This window comes from Phyllobates terribilis, unplaced genomic scaffold, assembly GCF_046119375.1.
Source record: "Phyllobates terribilis strain yellow unplaced genomic scaffold, ASM4611937v1 Scaffold_2__4_contigs__length_985480577, whole genome shotgun sequence".
Lineage (NCBI taxonomy): Eukaryota > Metazoa > Chordata > Amphibia > Anura > Dendrobatidae > Phyllobates > Phyllobates terribilis.
This window is the reverse complement of record NW_027362762.1, coordinates 390162779-390184984: the sequence shown is the minus strand read 5'-3', so window position 1 is coordinate 390184984 and position 22206 is coordinate 390162779. Positions and strand designations below refer to the sequence as shown.

At 46.8% G+C, this 22206-nt stretch overlaps 1 protein-coding gene across 3 annotated transcripts in view; it reads right to left on the bottom strand.

Moving 5' to 3' along the window:
* GAS6 (growth arrest specific 6) overlaps nt 1-22206 on the bottom strand; it is a 106469-nt gene that overhangs the window by 15972 nt on the left and 68291 nt on the right. For all 3 annotated transcript variants that reach the window (XM_073664850.1, XM_073664849.1, XM_073664851.1), the window contains exons 7-11: nt 22075-22197; nt 4810-4935; nt 1585-1706; nt 1367-1485; nt 98-287 (exon numbers count right to left, since the gene is read on the bottom strand). In XM_073664850.1, the coding sequence (XP_073520951.1) occupies nt 98-287; nt 1367-1485; nt 1585-1706; nt 4810-4935; nt 22075-22197 (680 nt within the window). The remainder of the gene's footprint in view (nt 1-97; nt 288-1366; nt 1486-1584; nt 1707-4809; nt 4936-22074; nt 22198-22206) is intronic.

Genomic DNA, 22206 nt, shown 5'->3' with positions numbered 1-22206 from the left:
ATATGAATAATAGCCTACTTGTCATATTAGCACAAACAGGCTATGAGATTTTCATCATACATATTCTATACAGTGTTCATATCTGTGAGATACTCACTGTTTGCCAAATACCGTGATTTATTATTGGTCCACTGCTTGTCACTCGTCCTATTCCATTATATTTCAATTGCAGCTCAAGCTTTCCATTTCGCAGAGCAAGAACTATCCATGAGCTGCCCTGATGGCCACCAGCAAAGAAAAGGACACCTTCAGGATCAAACGTACGAAAGTCGAACTCTGCCACAAGTCTAATATGTTCCAAGATATAAAACAAACATATTAAGAATTTACATTTCAAGTCCATGAAAAGACAATATAGCAAATTATACGTCATTAAACTAAAGTGACAACTAAAACACTTTTAAGATGATGAGGCAGCATAAACTGGATGAGAGAGTAAAAGGTATCATTTGATTAAAAAAAAATGTACAGAGCACACAAAAGGGGAAAATAAAACCTAGACCCAATAGGTATGAAGGGCCTGGAAAAGGTTTGTTGTTTTGGATAGGAATTTAAAAATTTAGATGGGAAGAACAGGAAATCAGTATGATGAGTCTTGTAGTCCTGTTTATCTGTATAAACCACTATTATTGCATGCTGAGTGAACTATGGATTCTGAAAGAAAAAGACCATTGATCTTGTGTTGGAACTTTCATTCATTCAATTCTGTAGTCACAGTGTGATGACAATGTCAAGACAGAACATTAGTGGAGTCAGTTCACTCCTTTAAATTAAGACATTTTGCTGTATAAAATCTGTTTACATAATTAGCTACATGTAGAAACATGGAGCTACACTTTACAAACAATGTTCATTTTAAGATGTTATTGCCCATCTTTATACAAACAGAACAATCGGAGCTGTAAAGGGTCAAGTTAGGAATGAAGAAGAAATCTGTTCAACGTCAGTGCAAGCTGTGTGTCAATGAGGAGTGAGAAACCATAAAAATCACCAAAGTCATTATTCTCAGTGTTAAGAAATACTAAAGAGAAAGACATGAGGACTGTTTCCATCACCAGGGCCAACAAGTAAAACTCTACAGCCAAATTTAAGTCAGTTTTAAGTCAGAGTATAGTTGTGCCAAGTATTCCTTTCTCCCTAATGGAGAAAGCTGAAAATGTCAAGAAAGGTTTTCAGAAAGAAAACCCAGACAAGGTTGAATTCCAGGTGTACAAGAGCCATAGGAAAAAGGATAGCATCCATAAGGTAGATCTTGTAAGATTAATAATTACCAAGATGTACAGAAACAAACACAATCATAAAAAAAAGTATTCAGCGATCTATCTCCGGATCTCATGCTATATCTATTATAACATAGTAATCTCACCTGGTGGGCTGCTTTCTCTTAAACCGAAGCTTGATCACAGGTGTCCCACTGAACATCCTGCCAAGGTACAAAGATTTTATGCTCTTTTCCATTGCAAAAGGTACGCATGGAATTATGTCCTGTAGGCAACAAAGTGAAAAAAAAGTATAACAGGAATACATAATTAGAGCATCACAAATATGTCTAATGCTTAACAAAATATACATCGTAAAGAGTACCTCGCAGGTGCTCATGTCATGTGATAACTTTACTCCTCCTCGCCCATCACAGTGACATGAATAGCTTCCTGGAGTATTGACACAAGATTGTTCACAACGCTTCTCTTCACATTCATTTATATCTGTGTTGTGAAAGATAAAGTGCTATGTTGATTAGGTTTGTTTAAATCTACAACTGTACATAGTAGGGGGTATTACAGCAGTTTTCCAGGCACACAGATTAATAAAACTCTCTAAAGCTGATCACATATGAAGAAACTGAAAGAGAATCTGTTACCAGGTTTTTTCTACCCTATCTGACAGCAGCATGATGTAGGGACAAAGACCCTGATTCTAGTGATGTATCACTTAATTTACTAGGAACAGCAGTTTTGATAAAATCATTGTTTTCTTTGCTACAGATCTAGCAGCGCCCTGAATGCTGAGCCATTTATAACCTCGCACACACCACTGATTAGCAACTTCCTGTACACAGAAAGCTGCCAATCAGTGATGTGTGCTGGGTTAAACGAAGCAGGAAGACTAGACAGCACAAGGCAGCTAGTCCTCTAGTGAAAAATCTCCTGCTGATAAAACACTGATTTTATTTAAAGAACAGACAGCCTACTAAGTAACATATTACTAGAATCAAGCTCTCAGCCCCTACATCATACTGCTGTCAGATGGTGTAGCAAAAACCTGCTGACAGATTCCCTTTAATAATTCACATCATAAAAATACTGCTGTGGGCTCTCACATGTGATGATGTGACTTCTAGCTCCTTTCTTGAACGGCTCAGCCAGCAGCTCTGTGATGAGCTCTGAACGGTGAGGACAATGGATGTGTAGCTTGTGATCATAGGCATGTTTAGACTGATTTGGGATGCATACAAAGAGGGTGGAAGGGATGAAGGGCCGAGAGCACACTGCATGCTTCACACAGAACAAGTAATATTACTAACATGTGACACTGACCAGAGGGGATGGTGCGTGGTGTTCCAGAGTGCTAGATTACAATATAATACATGCAAACATCATAATACTCATTGCTGCCATGCAGTACATAGAGTCTGTATGTTGCCAGTGTCAGCACCTGTAACATTATTGATTGCAGGATAGTAGCAAAATAACACATACTAGGTGAAGTGGGGGGAATGTTAGGAAGGAGAAACTGTGTGTGTAGCAATTTATCCATCTTGAGACTGTAAAGGAGTCTCAGGATGATTCTTTGTAGATGGAGTGGGAAGGCAGAGAGGATGGGCGTGAGGACTATATTTCTGAATCTTGGGAAATGTAGTCCAAATGCTCACAGAGCTGGCAGAAAGTTAAGGATATAAATAATAATAAACCACAAGTGTAGCTGCAGGTAAGCTAAAAAAAATAATAAAATAGAAGGTAACACAGAAGTTTAAACTCATTACAGGGACAGCCAGATCAGTTTTTATTTTTTTTGTGCACTTTTTAATTATGGCGCTGTATAATAATGAATCAACTGAGGTAAACACAACTACATCCACTGAGGTCACATCTGATGGCAAACTATTCTTTTCATCAAAATGATGGAAACATTGACAGAATCACATGGATCCATTAAAAATCAATGAGACCCATCAAACACCATATGGCCTCACCCGCCCTTGAGAAAGCGGTTTTACCGTGAAACGCGCGTCTGGCTCCGTGTTATCACCACCCTCTCTTCTCTCCCCCTCCTCTCCATTTTGACTGTGAGATTTTTCTACAGGTAACATACTTCTCATTATATATTTTGCCCTGATATTAGGTAGATGTTTGTGCGCCCCCTTGACATATGGCAATGTTTTGCTCTGTTACATTAAGAGTACCCTTTTACCTGACATAAGTGGAATGCTTGTATTATATATAGCACATTTATGGCTTCCACTATTTATGATTTATGTTTTACCTTGGGCTAGTGTGCAATTCTATCAAAGGGCTAAAACCTTTGTCCTATTAGTGCATATATTTGAGTATTAGTATGGTCCTACTCAGTCATCTTTTTCCTACAATTTGTCTGGTCTTAATACCTATTTCTCTATACATGTTTAAATAAAGATACTTTTTTGCAATGATATGCTGAGCTTTCCTCCTCTTTTTGATATGATATGATGTTTTCAACGTGCGTTTGGACGGATGCTCGCCATTCGGCCAGCTATCCGCCCACTTCTTTGTAGCTAGTATGTGGCTTTTTTCTGTATTATCATTACAGGGACAGCCAGATCAGTTTTTATTTTTTTTGTGCACTTTTTAATTATGGCGCTGTATAATAATGAATCAACTGAGGTAAACACAACTACATCCACTGAGGTCACATGTTGATGGCAAACTATTCTTTTCATCAAAATGATGGAAACATTGACAGAATCACATGGATCCATTAAAAATCAATGAGACCCACCAAACACCATATGGCCTCATCCTAAGATATATCCAGCACAATGTTATTCCTGACTTTTTTGGTGATCATTTTATCTTTAGTACAACCAATGAGCAGTACATGCCGGGAATTTTGCAGCATTTTTGTATTATAAAGAAAAAAAAAACACAATTGTTAAGTAAAAGAAAATGTTAATGTTAAAAAATGCCATATATCCAGCTTTCTTTATAAACAATATTAATAATCTTCAACGGCCTAGTTATTTTATATACCATCAGAATGTTTGCTCTTTGTGGCAGTTATTAACTGCACCAGTAATATCCTTGATGGTCTGCATGTACTGTGTGTATTGTTATCAAAACCAGCTTTTTCAAATATTCTTTGCCAAAATATTCCACAAAGGACCACCTTGTTGCATTTTTTTATTGCCCCCTCTATTGCCAATTAGTGCGTGTGTATTAAAGAACTTACTGCCTTCTGTCTTTTCCATTGACGGTATGGTCTTCTCTTGCAGTACAACAATATTAGGAGAGCCTTGTTCAAAGTCTCATAGACTTACATTGCTAATGTGACCTCCAGTCCACACAGAAGATGCTATTTGAGCCAGCAGGTCACAATAGCAGTCACATGATGCAGTAAAAGACCAGAGCGGCGTTTGGAAATGGCAGAATATAGTGACAGGTATTTGAATACACCCACATGAAGTCATGATTGGTAACAAAAGGGTCAATATAAAAATGCCAGAGTGTTCTGTTAAGACTATTAATTTACTGCAAATGAGCTGCTAGGTCTAACAAATGTGCAGATAAAATGTACAGCTTTAGTTTTGCTCTTTTTAACCTAATATAAGCATACCTTGGCAACTTTTAGTTGATTCGTCGTACAGGAAACCTTCTTCGCAAAGACAAGTGTAAGTACTTGGCATGTTTTTGCATATTGCTGTTCCACATATGTCCGGTGTTATTCTACATTCATCAATATCTAAAAGAAATGTCATCAGTTAATAAAAATAATATAAATGTTTTAAAGAAGGAACTTTGAGAGCACCAGCTTCCTTGTATAAAAAAAGGCATTTCAGTGGCAACTAGGATCAGAATATGTATTATTGGTCTCCACTGTGGGCTATTGACTACCTAGGTCTAATTTAATATTATTCTTGTTATTAAAAGGAATCTGTCAGTAGGTTTTTCCATTTAATCTGAGAGCAGCATAAAATAATATAGGGCAAGAGAGCCTGATTACAGTGCTGTAAACCGAATAGGGCCCTGTAATACTCAAAAGGTCCATCAAAACACCAAACCGAAAAGAAAAACAAAAACACCAAGGTTACTTACCGGTAGCTGGTTTTTCCTGAACCCATGACAGCACACATTGAGAGAGGGATCCGCCCCACCAAGGACAGGAAACCATCTGAAATAAAAGGGCGGTACCTCTCCCTCGATTCAGTTGGATTACAGCGCATTGAGAGGACTTCCAGAAAAGGTTAGACTCATAACCAACACCTACGATATATATATAATTACCCAAAAAAGTGCTCACCAGGGTGTGAGAAAGAGACAGGGGGGGGGGGGGAACTACGGGTGCTGTCATGAGTTCAGGAAAAACCGGCTACCGGTAAGTAACCATGGTGTTTTCCCCTCACCCATCACAGCACACCTTGAGAGAATTTTGGAGAATATGAGCACCCTAGGGAGGGACCACCGCCTGAAGTACCCTTCTCCAAAAGGTGAGGTCAGAGGAGGATAGATCCAACCTATAGAGCTTGTATAAGGTGGATGGTGCAGACCAAGTAGCAGCTTTACATGTCTGGTCAATTGAGACGTCTGCTCTCTCTGCCCATGAGGTCGCTACAGCTCTGGTGGAATGAGCTTTAATACCGTCCGGTGCCGGAACACCTGTAGATATGTAAGCTAGACAAATGGCCACCTAGAAATAGTTCTCTTTGACACCCAGTGACCTTTCCTACTCCCCTGAAAGGCCAGAAACAAGGCGTGGTCCTTCCTCCACTGACTATTCATGTATATGTACTGTAGTAAAGCCCTTCTAACATCTAGATTGTGGAATTGTGTCACCCTACCTGGATGCCACAAGTGTAATAAAGCTGTGTCTGAGAGCAAGGGGGAGGTTCTCTGGTCAGGGGAACATTAGCATGCAATGCCTCCTGTCTCAGGCCAGTAGGGGGAGCAGGCTGCCCCTATAAAAGCTGGTACTGGGGACAGGGTTAGAGAGAACTGGATTGCCTGTCTCAGCTCTGAGACGTGTCCCAGAGTGGAGCAGGGACAGAAAGTTGATTGCACCTAAGAGGAAGTGTGGCAGTAGGAGAGAGCCACAAGCCAGAGACAAGAGGCGAAGAGAGCCTGTCTTGGCAGAGAAAAGACTTAATTTTACCAGACTTTGGTGTCTGAGGCTGGAAGGATTCCACATCCCCCAGCAGAGAACCAGTTCGCAAGGGACTGTACTTTCCTTGGCCTAAGAAGCCTGGAGGCCCTGCCACAACCGAAGGGACCAGTAAAGCCGTACAAGGCTGGGAGCAGAAAGGAACCCACGTCGCAGGCCATACAGGCGAGAATACACGGAAAGCTCGGAAACGTGGGCTGTTACCCTATCAGGAGGAGATAGCCAGAAGGAGCGCAGAAAGCACGGTAGGCCTACACCCTCACCCTGACCAGGGCCAATTTCCCCGTTGCTCTCAGACATCCAGGTCCCCTCCTAGCTGGGACTGTTTGTGGGTCAATTTACCTGTTTTAGTAAAGACCCTGGACTGCAACTTGTTGTCTGTGTTCTCCTTGCTCCTCCAGCACTATCAGCACTGGGATTCTCACTACCATCACTCCCACCATCCATTATACTGCCCTGGGGCCGCACTCTTCCCGTGGGGAGTCACACTACCCTAGCTGCACACCTCATCGGCCCCAGCGGTCTGCATGCAGCGGCGGTTCCTAATAACCGCAATCCACGGGTGGCGTAGTCGGACATTATCAGCAGAACGTAACGGACTACCACTGGCCTGACCACCCTGAGCCACGGAACCGGGTTGCCACTACTACTCCCATTGTTTCCCTAATTGCCCGGATCCGAGTGCCCCACGGCCCAGGGGGCGAGTCAGCTTTGGCGTAGTCGGCAGGATTTCGTGCCCGCAACCACCGGGTACTGCGTGCCTGAAAAAGACTTTTGTAACTTACCTGTGGCAAAGTTTCCCGCCGTCCGGAGTCGTTTCCCGCCATCCGGAGCCGATTCCCGCCATCAGACGCCATCTTGGACCGTTTCCCGCCGTCTTCTGCCGTCTTCCCGCCATCCGCAGCTGTTTCCCGCCATTGGACGCCATCTTCAGGACGCCGCGCGGGAAGAAGAGGGGCGTGGACGTCAAAACCGCACGAGATCCGAAGCTCCGCCCCACGCACCGACGCTGCACAAGGTCCTGGAAGGGAGAGAGAGCGACGCTGATGTCATCGGAGTGCGACGCCAGGTCCTCGTCCAGAGCAGCAGCGGAGCCGCGGCCTACAGAAGAGGATCGTCGGAAGGTAGGCCACGGTCCACTAGGGGGGTAGGAAGATGTCGGACACAGAGGAGCCCACTACCACCAACGCAGCTGCAGCAGCGGTGATGCCCTTTTCCCTGCCCTACATCCCTGGAGCGGCCTGGCTGCCCAAATACTCGGGAGAGCCCCATGCCCTAACTGACTTCAAGGAAAGGCTATACAGTTTGTTCCACGTTTATTCCCTGACAGAGGAACAGAAGGTCAGCATATTAACAGGGCAGTTAACTGGCGCAGCCCAGAGGGAGGTAAAATCGTGGCCCACTGAGGAGAAAAGGACTGTGAAGGGTATTCTGGCCCGCCTGCGGGGTACCTTTGATACACGTACCTCCGCTAAGATTAAAATGAGGTTCTATGGATGTAGGCAGCGGGCACAGGACAGCATCAGTGACTATGCCCTAAATCTGCAGGAAGCCTTGAGGGCTATTCAACAAACTGACCCTGGCAGTGTGCAGGAAACCGATAAGCTGCTAACAGAACAATTCATAGAGGGTCTGCTGTCCAGCGCCCACAGGGCCCAGCTGCGCCTCATGTTCTTCCAGAACCCCGACCTGACCTTTGCCCAATTTAAGGACAGGGCCATAAGGGTGCTCCGTGAATCTGCAACCAGTGGCGCTATAAACCCCCGGCGCCCTGCTATCACCTACCACCAGGAGGCGGCGCCCTCCTCTATGGACTCCGTGGAGGCTGATGCACAGGCCCTGAACCAAGCCCCGTCGAAAGGCCTGCACCACCAAGTCCAGGAGCTGACCAGGAGCGTCGCGGCGTTGACCAGGACCGTCCAGGCGTTGCAAGTGGACCCGTCAAGACCCATCGAGCTGGCTTCAAGTCCGGAGGATGTCCCGTGGCGTCGACAGAGGAGGATCCCGTCGTTCCGAGGGAGGCCCACAGACCGCTACGCAGAGGATGGACAGCCCATTTGCCGTTGATGCAACCAGCCCGGACACATTTCCAGGTACTGTAATTTAAACGGGTCCAACCTGGGGCAGAGGGCCGACCCCCAGGCATAAGATCACCAGGCCCTTACAATTGGCGTAATAAGTACGTTGGGGGGCGCCCGGTTTTACCCGTGGTGCTGGATGGTATCCCCATGAGCGCCTTGCTGGATACTGGGTCACAAGTAACCACTATCCCTTATGTACTTTTTAAGCAGTATTGGACTGATGCTGATATCACACGGTATCCAGACAGTAACTTGAGCATCATCGCCAGTAATGGCTTACCCGTGCCGCAGATGGGGTTCAAGGAGATGATCATTAAAATTGGTAAAGTTGAACTGCCGGCACAGGGAGTGATTATTGTGGACATTGACCGTCATGAAAGTCACCCTAAAATAACTGTGGGTACTAACATAATTGAAAATTGTCTTTCAGAGGTAATTGTAATTCTACAACAGGTGGCGGTGAATGCTAGTTCCAGCCAACAGAGAGTCCTCAACAAGGAGATAAAAGCCCTGATGAGACGGCAGCAGGTAGAACTGTCTGGTGGTGAGATCGGTAGCGTAAGACTCAGTGATCCATTCCCCATTTCCATGCCTCCCAAAAGTGAAATGATGATCTGGTGTCGGACTGCAATCGGGTTGAGAGGTAGAGACTACCAAGCCATGGTAGAACCCGTGTACTCAGACAGCAGGCCCACCATTTTGACAGCCCGGGGGGTGGTTGATGTTCGTCATGGGAGGGTGCCCGTCCGCATCCTCAACATTGGGGAGAGGGAAGTACACTTACCCAGGTACGCTACACTCGCCAAACTGTTTGTCGTCGAACACAAAGCTATCAGGGCTGTGGAACCCTTGCCTCCATCTCCACAGGCGGAGGGTAATGGCTCCCAGAAACAAAAGGAGGACTGGTGCCAGAAACTCCACGTGGGTGCTGACTCCACTCCCCTGCACCAAAAACAAGGAGTCTACCGGGTGGTACGGGAGTACGAGAGAGTCTTTAGTAAGCACCCGCTAGACTTCGGCAGAGTAAAAGGGATAGAACACCACATCCACACAGGGAGCCACCCACCAATAAAAGAGAGGCACAGACCTGTACCCCCTGCACATTATCAGAACGCCAAGGGTATGCTAAGGGAGATGAAAGAAGCTGGGGTCATTAGAGACAGCTGTAGCCCCTGGGCAGCCCCCTTGGTTCTGGTCAAAAAGAAAGACGGCACCATGAGAATGTGCGTGGACTATAGACAAATCAACCGTATCACCCACAAAGACGCATATCCGCTGCCTAGAATAGAAGAGTCTTTAGCCGCACTAAAATCTGCTAACTTCTTTTCTACTTTGGACCTTACTAGCGGGTACTGGCAGGTTCCTGTGGCAGAGGCTGACAAGGAGAAGACCGCCTTCACCACCCCGATGGGACTGAGCGAATTCAACTGCATGCCTTTCGGGCTCTGCAACGCACCAGGGACCTTCCAGCGGCTGATGGAATGCTGCCTAGGGCACCGAAACTTCGAGACGGTCCTCCTTTACCTGGACGACGTGATCGTCTATTCGAAGACCTACGAGGACCATCTGAAGCACCTGGCCGAGGTGTTCGAAGCCCTGGCAGGCTATGGCCTGAAGGTGAAACCATCGAAGTGTCACCTGCTGAAACCAAAGGTCCAGTACCTAGGGCACGTGGTAAGCGCGGAAGGAGTGGCCCCCGACCCTGACAAGGTCACGGCAATTAAGAGCTGGCCAAGCCCCTCGAACATCAAAGAGGTGAGACAGTTTCTCGGGTTGGTAGGCTACTACCGAAGGTTCATCCCCGGGTTCACTAAGATGGCAGCTCCTATGCAGGACCTCCTGATCGGACAGTCCAAGTCCAGAAGTCAAAAGCCACCCTTCAAGTGGGATAAACCGGAAGAGGAGTCCTTCCGCCAGCTAAAGTTGGCCCTCACAGGGGATGAGATCCTGGCCTACCCTGATTACGGCCAGCCTTTCATTCTCCACACCGATGCCAGTAATGTGGGGCTGGGAGCTGTACTGTCCCAAAACCAACAGGGCAGAGAACGGGTGATCGCATACGCCAGCCGGAAGCTGAGGCCCACCGAGAGGAACCCAGAGAATTACAGCTCCTTCAAGCTAGAATTCTTGGCAGTGGTGTGGGCCGTGACGGAACGCTTCAAGCATTACCTGGCCTCCGCAAAGTTCACCGTGTACACGGACAACAACCCGTTGACACACCTGGACAATGCAAGACTGGGTGCCCTGGAACAGCGGTGGATGGCCCGTCTCTCCAACTATGACTTCGTGATCAAGTACCGGGCAGGCAAAACCAACGCCAACGCGGACGCCCTATCAAGGATGCCTCACTTACCTGAAGGTGATGAAGACCCAGAAGAGCTGGAGGAGGTAGAACTCCCCGCCTTTCACCGGTATGGAGCCGCTCAACACTCTCACCGCGTGAAGGAGGAGGATCTAACAACTGTGATGATGAATCCCCTACCTCACCACAGCTGGGCCGAGACCCAAGATAGTGACCCTGCAGTCCGCCTGGTGAAAGATCTGCTGACCCGGGAAGACGCCCGCCTAGATCCAGATGCCCCAGAGGAAGCCAAGCAGCTATGGAAGGAGAAGAGCAAGCTGTTCCTCTACGAAGGCAAGTTGTGCAGAAGGATTGTCAACCACCGGACGCACGAGCTGACCTGGCAAGTCGTGGTCCCAAGGCGGGATGCAGCTATGGTCCTGGGAGCTTACCATGACCGAGCGGGACACTTCGGTTGGAAGAAACTGGAGTTCCTGCTAAGAGGAAGGTTCTTTTGGGTCGGCATGAGAGGAGCTGTAGAAAAATGGTGCAGAGACTGTGGCCCTTGTCACCTGAGGAGGAAGGACCGCACCAGCCAGAAGACACCCTTGAGGCCCATCGTCACCACGCAGCCTCTTGAGCTGGTAGCTCTGGACCACGTCAAATTGGCTCCAAGCCGGTCAGGATACATCTATGCCCTGACAATCGTGGACCACTATTCCCGTTTTCTAGTGGTGGTCCCGGTAAAGGACTTGACAGCCCAAACAGCGGCCAGAGCCTTCCAACAATACTTCTGCCGTCCTCACGGGTATCCGGAACAGGTCCTGACAGACCAGGGTCTAGCGTTTGAAGCTGAAATCTTCCAGGAGTTCTGCAACCTCTATGGCTGTAAGAAGATTCGGACAACGCCTTACCACCCCCAAACCAACGGGATGTGTGAGAAGATGAACAATATAGTCATTGATCTCCTGAAGACGTTGCCCCTGGAGGAACGCAGCCTGTGGCCAGAAAAATTGCCGGACCTGGTAGACATGTACAACAACATACCGGTGAATGCTACAAACTGCACCCCGGCTTACCTGATGCGAGCTAGACCAGGTAAGCTGCCCGTAGACCTGGAAATGGGAGTCCTAATACCTGAGGACACCTCCCCGGATGCGGACTGGGATACGGAAAGGCAACTGCAGTACAAGAAGGTACAGGAGAGTGTGGAGAAGAGCCTGGCCCAGGTGAGAGAGAAGCAAGAAAGACTCTTCAATCAACACGCCCCTGCTGGTCCCCTAGAACCTGGTGAGCAAGTCCTAAAGCGAAAAAGAAGGCTACATAAGTTGGACGACCAGTGGGAAAGGGAACCCTACACCGTACTGCAGTCTGACCACGACAACCCAAAGGTGTGCGTGATCACCAAGGACGGAGGAGAAACCACTAGCACCGTCTCCAGAGACCACCTCAAAAGATGCCCCGAACAGCTCCGTAGTGCAGAAGAGGATCAGAGTGACCTTGAACCCGCAGAGGACAAGGAAGAAATGATCAGCACCATTCTCGGAGAGTTCCCTCAGTCCTGGACTCGCATAAATGATGCTATAGTGGTACCCGTCCTGCATTTCCTGCAACCGGCACAGCAACAACCAACACCAGAGCCGGAAGGTGAAGAGGAGCAAGCGGTTCCAGAGGCAGAAGAGCCTGTACCAGCAGCCCAGGAGAGTCAACCCTCTGCTGACAGTGAGCCTGCCATGCCTGCGGTAAGCCAAAGGACCCGCAGACAGCTGCCTGCCCTACCTGTACACCCAGCTGGTAGCTGTACCCCTAACGCTAGTGGGGAAAGCCAGGTTGGTCCACCACCAGACAGTGGGTTAAGGAGGTCAACCAGGAGCACAAAGGGACAGATACCCGCTCGCTGGAGAATATAGAGTGTACTAAGATTGTAAATAACCCTGTCGCAAAATGTTGAAATGTTTGCCAAGTTACCTGCGTGATTATTAATAGCGTGTTTCAGTTTCTTGCAGCTACCGTAAGGACTCAAAGGTTATGGACTTTTTTATAACCGGGACCTTGTGTGGACTGCATTCTGAGCCTAACCCAGGAATGAACTAAGACTGTGAAGGACTTGGGGTAGGACAGACCCCCACCTGGTTAAGGCTCCCTGTTGTGCTGGTGATATGGACACCCGGTCACAGACCACACTGTGACCTTAAGAACTCAATTTGTGCGTCATTTGTCTATTAATGTTTTATTGTTGTGCATATTGTCTTTGTTTATTGTTTAGTCCCGGAGTACTAAATTTCACTAGGGGGGAATGTGTCACCCTACCTGGATGCCACAAGTGTAATAAAGCTGTGTCTGAGAGCAAGGGGGAGGTTCTCTGGTCAGGGGAACATTAGCATGCAATGCCTCCTGTCTCAGGCCAGTAGGGGAAGCAGGCTGCCCCTATAAAAGCTGGTACTGGGGACAGGGTTAGAGAGAACTGGATTGCCTGTCTCAGCTCTGAGACGTGTCCCAGAGTGGAGCAGGGACAGAAAGTTGATTGCACCTAAGAGGAAGTGTGGCAGTAGGAGAGAGCCACAAGCCAGAGACAAGAGGCGAAGAGAGCCTGTCTTGGCAGAGAAAAGACTTAATTTTACCAGACTTTGGTGTCTGAGGCTGGAAGGATTCCACATCCCCCAGCAGAGAACCAGTTCGCAAGGGACTGTACTTTCCTTGGCCTAAGAATCCTGGAGGCCCTGCCACAACCGAAGGGACCAGTAAAGCCGTACAAGGCTGGGAGCAGAAAGGAACCCACGTCGCAGGCCATACAGGCGAGAATACACGGAAAGCTCGGAAACGTGGGCTGTTACCCTATCAGAAGGAGATAGCCAGAAGGAGCGCAGAAAGCACGGTAGGCCTACACCCTCACCCTGACCAGGGCCAATTTCCCCGTTGCTCTCAGACATCCAGGTCCCCTCCTAGCTGGGACTGTTTGTGGGTCAATTTACCTGTTTTAGTAAAGACCCTGGACTGCAACTTGTTGTCTGTGTGCTCCTTGCTCCTCCAGCACTATCAGCACTGGGATTCTCACTACCATCACTCCCACCATCCATTATACTGCCCTGGGGCCGCACTCTTCCCGTGGGGAGTCACACTACCCTAGCTGCACACCTCATCGGCCCCAGCGGTCTGCATGCAGCGGCGGTTCCTAATAACCGCAATCCACGGGTGGTGTAGTCGGACATTATCAGCAGAACGTAACGGACTACCACTGGCCTGACCACCCTGAGCCACGGAACCGGGTTGCCACTACTACTCCCATCGTTTCCCTAATTGCCCGGATCCGAGTGCCCCACGGCCCAGGGGGCGAGTCAGCTTCTAAGCTCCCCAGTTTTTTTGGGGTTACTGCAGAATGAGGGAAGCACAATCTCTTGATTACAGTGGAATCTGGAAACTACTTTCGGAAGGTATGCTGGATCTGTACATAGGATGACCCGGTCATCATGAATTTGGGTGTATGGGGGATCAACAGAAAGGGCCTGCAGGTTACTCACCCTACGGGCCGATGTTAGGGCCACTAGGAGAATGGTTTTGAGGGTGAGGAACTTTGGAGAGATAACCTGCAGGGGTTCAAATGGGTCACCAGAGAGTGCGTTTAAAACCAAATTCAGGTCCCAGAGAGGAACTCTGAGAGCCCGAACTGGTTTAGCTCTGGAACAGCATTTAATGAATCTAGAGACCCACATGTTCCCTGCCAGGTTGCAATTATAGAGCGCCCCTAGGGCGGACACCTGAACATTAAGTGTTCCCGTAGCTAACCCCAGGTCACGTCCTTCTGTAAAAACTCTAGGACATCTTTAATTGGAGGTTTATCCGACAACGGGGAGTCTATAAAATCCAGGAATTTTCCCAAGATTCTGCTATAAATCTTAGTTATTATGGGCTTCGTACTACTCAATAGGGTGGAAACTAGGCCCGGTGAAAACCCCCTATTGCTTAGTAACAACCTCTCAAATTCCAAGCCGCCAGATGGAAACCTTTGGCTTGTGCATAGAACATCGGCCCCTGGATGAGCAGGTCCAGCCTGTCCGGCAGAACCCAGGGATCCGAGACCGACATTAGGCGAAGCAGGGAGAACCAGGGTCTTTTTGGCCAAAAGGAGGCTATCAGAATTATCCTTGCCCCCTCCTCCCGAATTTTCCTCACAACTGCCGGGATCATTACTATCGGTGGAAAAGCATAGGCCCTCCTGAACTTCCTAGGTATCTGGAGAGCATCTACAGCATAGGGATTCTCTGTTGGATCTAGTGAACAGAATCTCTCCACCTTCCTGTTCGCCCTGGTGGCGAACAAATCTATGTCCGGTGACCCCCATAGTTGGATAATTTGCTGGAAGACTATCGGGTTTAGAGACCACTCTCCCTGTCTTAAAGTGTGGCGACTGAGGAAAACTGCCTTTGAATTTTCTACCCCCCAGATGTAAAGAGCACTAAGGGATGGGAGATGCTGTTCTGCTAGTTGCAGGATTCTGTTTGCCACTACCATCAGGGAGCGTGATCTTGTTCCTCCCTGGTGATTTATATAAGCCACTGTTGTCCGATTGTCGGACCTGATCTGGACATGGAGACCCTGTATGTGGGGAAGGAAGCCTATCAGGGATTTCTCCACTGCCAAAAGCTCTTTTAGGTTCGATGATGTCTCTATTTCGTGATGTAGCCAGAGCCCCGGAGAGATCTGCTAGATGAACCCCCCAGCCGGAGCCACTTGCATCTGTTGTAATTGTATGGTCGACTGGTCTGGACCACTGCAAGCCTGAGGTCAGATTCTTCCTGTTTGTCCACTATGAGAGGGAGTCTACAGTCTCCAAGGAAAGAAATAGTCTTTTTTCTAAATGTCCGTTGAAGGATTTTTGCACTGACAGGATCTCCCACTGAAGAAGCCTCATATGACCTTGGGTCCATTTGACTACCGGGAGACAGGACGTCATGGAGCCCAGTAGGGACATTGCTCCTCTCAGGGACATCACTGGAGACTTTATGGCCCTTGAGATCAAGCTGATTATTTTGCAAACCTTGTCCTCCGGGAGGAAGCAGGCTTGGAGTTGGGAATTTAGGGTCAAGCCCAGAAAGATCTGAGTCCTTGAGGGGGATCGTTTTGATTTTTGAATATTTATCAACCATCCAAGCTGATGTAAGGCTGTCCTGACGTCTAAAAGTTGAGAGGATCAGAGGTCCTCCGATTTCCCTATTACCAGAAAGTCGTCTAAGTAGGGAACAATCATCACGTTTTTGATTCGGAGAAAGGCTGTCACCTCTGCTATAACCTTTGTAAACACTATCGGTGTTATCGAGAGTCCAAAAGGTAGGGTAGTAAATTGGAAATGCCTCAATTCCCCTTGGATGAATAGGACTACTCTTAGGTACTTCTGGTAGTCTGGATGGATTGGGACGTGATAATATGCATCTTTTAGGGCGATAACTGCCATGAAACAATTGTGGTGTAGGAGTTTTACTGCCGAGTTCACTGATTCCATCTTGAAAGTCTGGTTCTCTATCAGCTGATTTAGACTTTTGAGGTTGATAATGGTCCTTAAGGACCCATTTGTTTTTTTTTATCACAAATAGGGGGGAATAAAATCCTCTTCCCCATTGTGAATCCGGAACTTCGTGAAGGACCTGCTTGTTGACTAAATCCAGCACCTGAGACTCTAGGGCTATCTGCTCCTCTCTGGACTTCTTCTTGGGGGTGATCATGAAGGTTCGGTGAGGGACTTGACTGAAGCGTATCTTTAGGCCATTCTTTAGGATAGTCAACACCCAGGGATTTGAAGTAATGGCTTCATAAGCTGGGATAAAATGGGAAAGCCTTCCTCCGACCTCTAACCCGGTGTCATTGGGGAGATTTTTTGGTACTGGAGGATGGCCCCCCAAAAATGTAACCAGAGTATTTTTTAGATCTGGGCTCCCATCTTTTCCTTTCTCCCGGAGGGCAACCCCAGTTAAATCTTTTCCTCCTAAAGTAGGACCTTTTTGTGTCCCCCGCGAACCCTGGGAAACCTCTCTTCATGTCGCCAGCCTTCTCCAAAACTTCATCCAGTTTTTGGCCAAACAAGAGTTTACCATCACAAGGAAGGGAACATAGTTTATGTTTAGACTGCAGGTCTCCTGGGCAACGTTAGATAAGTTTGCAGACCTGGCAGCGAGTTTAATCGAATCTGCTTAGGAGTCGGCAAGGAAAGCGGACGCTGCCTGTAGTAAAGGTAGATTGGAGAGGATTTTATCTCTGGATATCTTTTTATCCTTGAGCTGGTCTTCTAATTGTTGAAGCCACACCATGAGTGACCTAGCAACACAAGTGCCTGCTACCACTTGTTTCAGGCCCCCTGCCACCGCTTCCCAGGTGTGACGCAGGAAGGAGTCATCCTTCTTATCTAGAGCATCCTTTAGACTGCCCGAATCTTTCAGGGGTAGGGACGATTTTTTAAATGATTGGGCGACAGACCCGTCAACTTTAGGAATTTTATCCCAGGACCCAGAGACACTATCCTCGAAGGGGTACCTTCTTTTAGAGGATGAGGGCAACACTCCTGATTTCTCAGGCTTCCTCCATTCCCGGTCTATAAGGGTCTGAATTTTAGGATTCACTGGAAAGGATAGACTCTTTTTTTCCTCCAGGCCTGCGAACATAATGTCTTCCAGGGACCTGGCTGCCTTCTCCTCCCTCAACCCCATGGTTGATCTGACCGCTCTGACCAACTTGTCTGTACCCTCAATAGGGAAACAGGGCCTACCACTGTCTGATGAAGAGGAGGATGATGAATCACTGAAGCATGGATCCTCCGACTGGGAGGATGAATCATAGTCGGAGGAGATATCCTTATGGGATCTCTTTTTCCCCTTAAGTAAGCCTTTTAGGGAATCTTGAACCTCTGTACGGATTATGGATCTTAAATTAGAAGCAAAATCCGGGGTGCTCTCCGCTATGGTTTGGTTAATACAGCTAGCACAAAGCTGTTTCTGCCAATCTATGGAAAGGGCGACTTGGCATAAGGCACAAACCCTGTGTTTCTGTTTGGCGCTACTCTTCTTAGGTTCCTAAGGAATGAAGCACATAATAACTTTCAATTACTATTAAGTGACATTCACGAAGATCACTCACCCCTGAAGTCACAAAAGGATACCGGATTTGGAGGCTGTGGCAGGACATAATATGAATCCCTTCTGGATGGCCCTGAAGCATCCGACACCTTACTTCTCCTGCTGCCGCTACGGTTACTGGAACGACTGTCCATGTGAGAGGCGTCCGACTGCTTCTTCCGCTGGCGTTTCTGAGATGGAGGGGTCAGCTGCTGCTGCTCCTGGCTGTCCTGGTCAGCCATAGCTGCTATACCACAAGCACGAGTGAGTTTAGGCAGCGTTTGACCAGGACAAACCCCCCACCTAAAATAGGGCACATCCAGAACCTCCTCCGGTTTAGGTGGCCTCCTCCCTCCTGATGCCCACCGGCCGAGGTTTCAAAAGCCGGTCGGCAAGCGCTTACAGGGTACTGCCATGATGGATCCGGTGCCGCCCCCCTGACGTCATCGGGCATGCCTCTCCCAGGCGCGTCACAATCGGAAGACGTCGCTCCTGGCGTGTGGCCAGCCAGGAGCCTGCGGCAGAGAGAGGACAGCGCAGCAGTCTGCGGGGAGCAGGAGCCCTCCTCACCGCCTGCGCACGCTCGGACACGGCTCCAGGGAACCGCGGACGGCGCTTCTGGAACCTGGAACCCAGTGCACAGGCAGGCGCCCGCTCTTCCACACCGGAACAGGCCCAGGTAAGTACGAACATCTTCTTTCAGACAGGTTCCCCTCAAGGACAGGAAACCAACTGAAGCGAGGGAGAGGTACCGGCCTTTTATTTCAAACGGTTTCCTGTCCTTGGTGGGGCGGATCCCTCTCTCAAGGTGTGCTGTCATGGGTGAGGGGAACATAATACTTGAAAAATATAGCAAAGCTTAATTTTAGACAAAATATTTCCATACAAAAACAAAATTAAGGGGCAGTATGAATGCAAGGAACAAGAAGTAGAAAAGCCAATGGAGATGTATCATGGGCTAAAGTACACATTCAATGGTATATCGGTTCATACTTTGTGCGGATACTGGAAATATAAAAAAAATTAACTTCACCACACAAAAGAATAAAGTCTCAGAATATTCTTATAAAGTGGCCGATGCAGAAGATGTAAATATCTAAAGTAGGTTAATGGTATCTCATAATAACAATGAGTGGTGTTATAATATTCCAGCATTGCTATAATTGCCATTATTTAGGCAAATCATTTAGATGACTGTTGGAGAATGTTCAATAGACAATAGCAATAGTTATATGTAAGGATGAATTTATGCCCTGAATCAATTAGGCTTTTCTAATATAATTTCAAATCTATTACAACCCACCACAATGTTTTCAGCTTAGTTATTGTTAAAAATGTTAAAAAATGCATAACACATTCCACATTTCAAAAGCCACGTTTACACGTTGAGTATTTGGTCAGTATTTTACCTCAGCATTTGTAAGCCAAAACCAGGCGGTCGCGTGACCTGTCACATGACTAAATGACGTCATGGCAGGTCCTTTTCAACAAAAGCATAACCCCGGGGAGACCGGACACATCGGAGAAGGAGACCGGGGGACATCGGAAGGTAAGTATAATGTTTAATTTTTTTTTTTTACCATCCTTATTCTTTTTTTTTTTTTAACTATTACTTGGTCACACTATATAAATCCATGCCAGTTGCATGGATTTATATAGTGTGACCAAGTTGTCAAGCACTTTTCCAAGTGATGCTAAAATGTGGTGTATTTATCTTATACTCTATTTTTCATCTTTTTTGCACATTTTTATGCAGGATGCACCCAGGTCTCTTTAGTGTTGGCTGGGTGAATTGGGGCATCTGTCCTGTGGGGGTGCACGTATATAGTGCTGTGCAGCCCGCCTGATTTAATAGTATGGGCGTCACCAATAGGCTGTAAGCCAGACACTGTGCATCGCACATATCTGTGTGACTGGCGCCCTAAGCAAACTCTATCGGTGTGCATTATAATACTACACAGCCACCCCCTCCATGAATTGGCAGGTTAGTGAGTGGCTGTTTGCATCAGTATCCAGCACATGTGCTGCTCCCGCCTTTATCATGGAGGCTTGCGGCATCCTGCAGTGCATTGTTAATTTGACCTGGTGTTGGTAAGGTATTATCTTTCACTGTGATGTTTTTTGAAATGATGTCTAATGTTAACCGTGGAAAAGCGCTTGACAAACGCTTCTACCTGGCGGGAAAAACGCATGTAAAATCCGCATGCGTCTTTCCTGCCAGGGAAAAGCGGAAAAAATATGCAGCATTTCTGCATCGTGGACACATAGCCTAAGTATTTCAGTACGGTAAGAATTCCAGGGACATATGTGGACTGCGGACGCTTCTTTGGTAAACCACTGAAAGAAAAGTAATTAATTTTGTTGGTAAGCAGCTGGAGGATTTAAAAACATTGGCCTACTTCCGAGGAATCACACGGGTGCTCTAGTGGTAGGGCACTATGAAAATATACATGTCCAGGCTTGTTTTACATTGCAGCTATATGCAGGAATGCTGTGTGCTAAAATCACAGAACTATTCCTCTCTTCAATGCACAAGCCATCCCACTACTGAAAATAATACTTTCTGGCTAATACAACTGGACGATCTTAATATCCCAAGTCATTTTTACAGCCACAGAAAGAAAATAGCAGTGCTGGCATCAAACAGCATCCTTTTAAAGGAAACTTGTCACGTTATAAATTCAGTCCAATCTGAAGACAGCATGGAATAGAGAAAAGCTGAGCAGAATGACAAAGCTTGTTGGAAAAGATTCAGTATCAGGGTTCGCTCACACTGGCATATATTCTCTCATATGAGAGAATCAGGCCGATTATGCTAAGGACACTCGGCTCAAACTCTGTCAGAGATTGAGCCAAGGGTCCTCTCACTGTGATCCGATTCTCTCGCATGTGAGAATCGCAGCATAGGTGCACAGAAGATGGAGAACTTAATTTTTCCATCTTCTCCATAGTCTCTGGTGCGCGGTAATCGGACTACAGTGCAGTCTGATGTTTCACACGCACCCATGTGCATTTACAGCATGCTGCGATTGTTTTCATAACATTAGGCCAAGTGCTATCCGATAAAACATCACAAAGTACTCGTCCGATGTATACGCTGGTGTAAGCGTACACTCGTATTTTATTCATGTATATGAATCCAGTTAGCAGTCCAACTAATGATTGAGAGTAGGGATGAGTGCAAGTGCTCGTTACTCGAGTTTGCCGAGGGTGCTCGGGTATGCACCGAGTAGCGCAGGTGCTCGAGTGAGATGTTCACGTCCACATGTTTCAAGGCTGTTAGACAGCCAAAAAACCTGTGGGGATTGCCTGACAAACAGCTGCGAAACATACCCGAGCACTCTTGGCAAATAAAGTAAAGAGCACTTCTGCTCATCAGTAATTGAGGGCTATCTCTGCATGCATTGTCATACAGGAAAGACTGTCAGTCATTGAGTAGGACCGCCCACTGAACTCATGTGGGATTTAAAATAATAATATACAAGTTTTACTGAAACTTTTCAACAAAAATGTATATCAATCTGATCAGTTCCCCCGGTTCTATAACATCCTGACTGCAGATCAGATACCACTGAGAACACGACATGTTCCCTTTACATTGTTCTGAGGAATATTCAGTCCCTGATTAATTACTGTCTTTGCACAATTTTTCTGGAGTAAAAATGGTTCTAATATTACAATATAATCTATACTCTCATTCATTAATGTATGTCTTTTTTCAGTTAACTTTGATGTGGTTTCCTTATAAATGCTTCTACCTGGCTCCTCATTTGTGACTTTTCGAAATGTCATAAAATATTTGAACAATTGTTCTAGAGTAAATCTGACTTTATTTTTGTGCAGTTGAAAAATATTGTGTGACCTTCTCTAGAACCATGCAGATTTTTGCTCTAAAAAGGTGAAAAGAGAGATTAAAAGCAAAAAAAAAGCATTTTTGATTTTGCAAAAAATTTACCAATGCGCACTTGCACTTTTGTAGAATTTGGCACACAAAAAATGGCAACAAACACCATACGACAAGAAAGAAAAGTCACTGATGAATCAGATCTGCAGTGTGGACCAGTATGTATGACTAGTGGACAAAATGGGTAAGATTTACTAAAGCAATTATGCAAACAAAGCGAAAGAGAATGCCCAATTTATAATGCTGCCAGTTTAAAGGGAACCTGGCACATGAAAAATTGCTATTAACCTGCAGCGTTTCTATAATATAGGAATATAACTATAATCAAATTAGAAGTCATGTGTAAGTAAAACTCACCTGCACAAGTTCTGTTGTCTGCAAGAAGATGATAGCCACTCTGGCAAAAACAGTGATATGTCCCACGTTTGTCGGCACAATAGTGGGAGCATCCTCCATTCTTGTCAGCACATTCATCTATATCTGGAGATA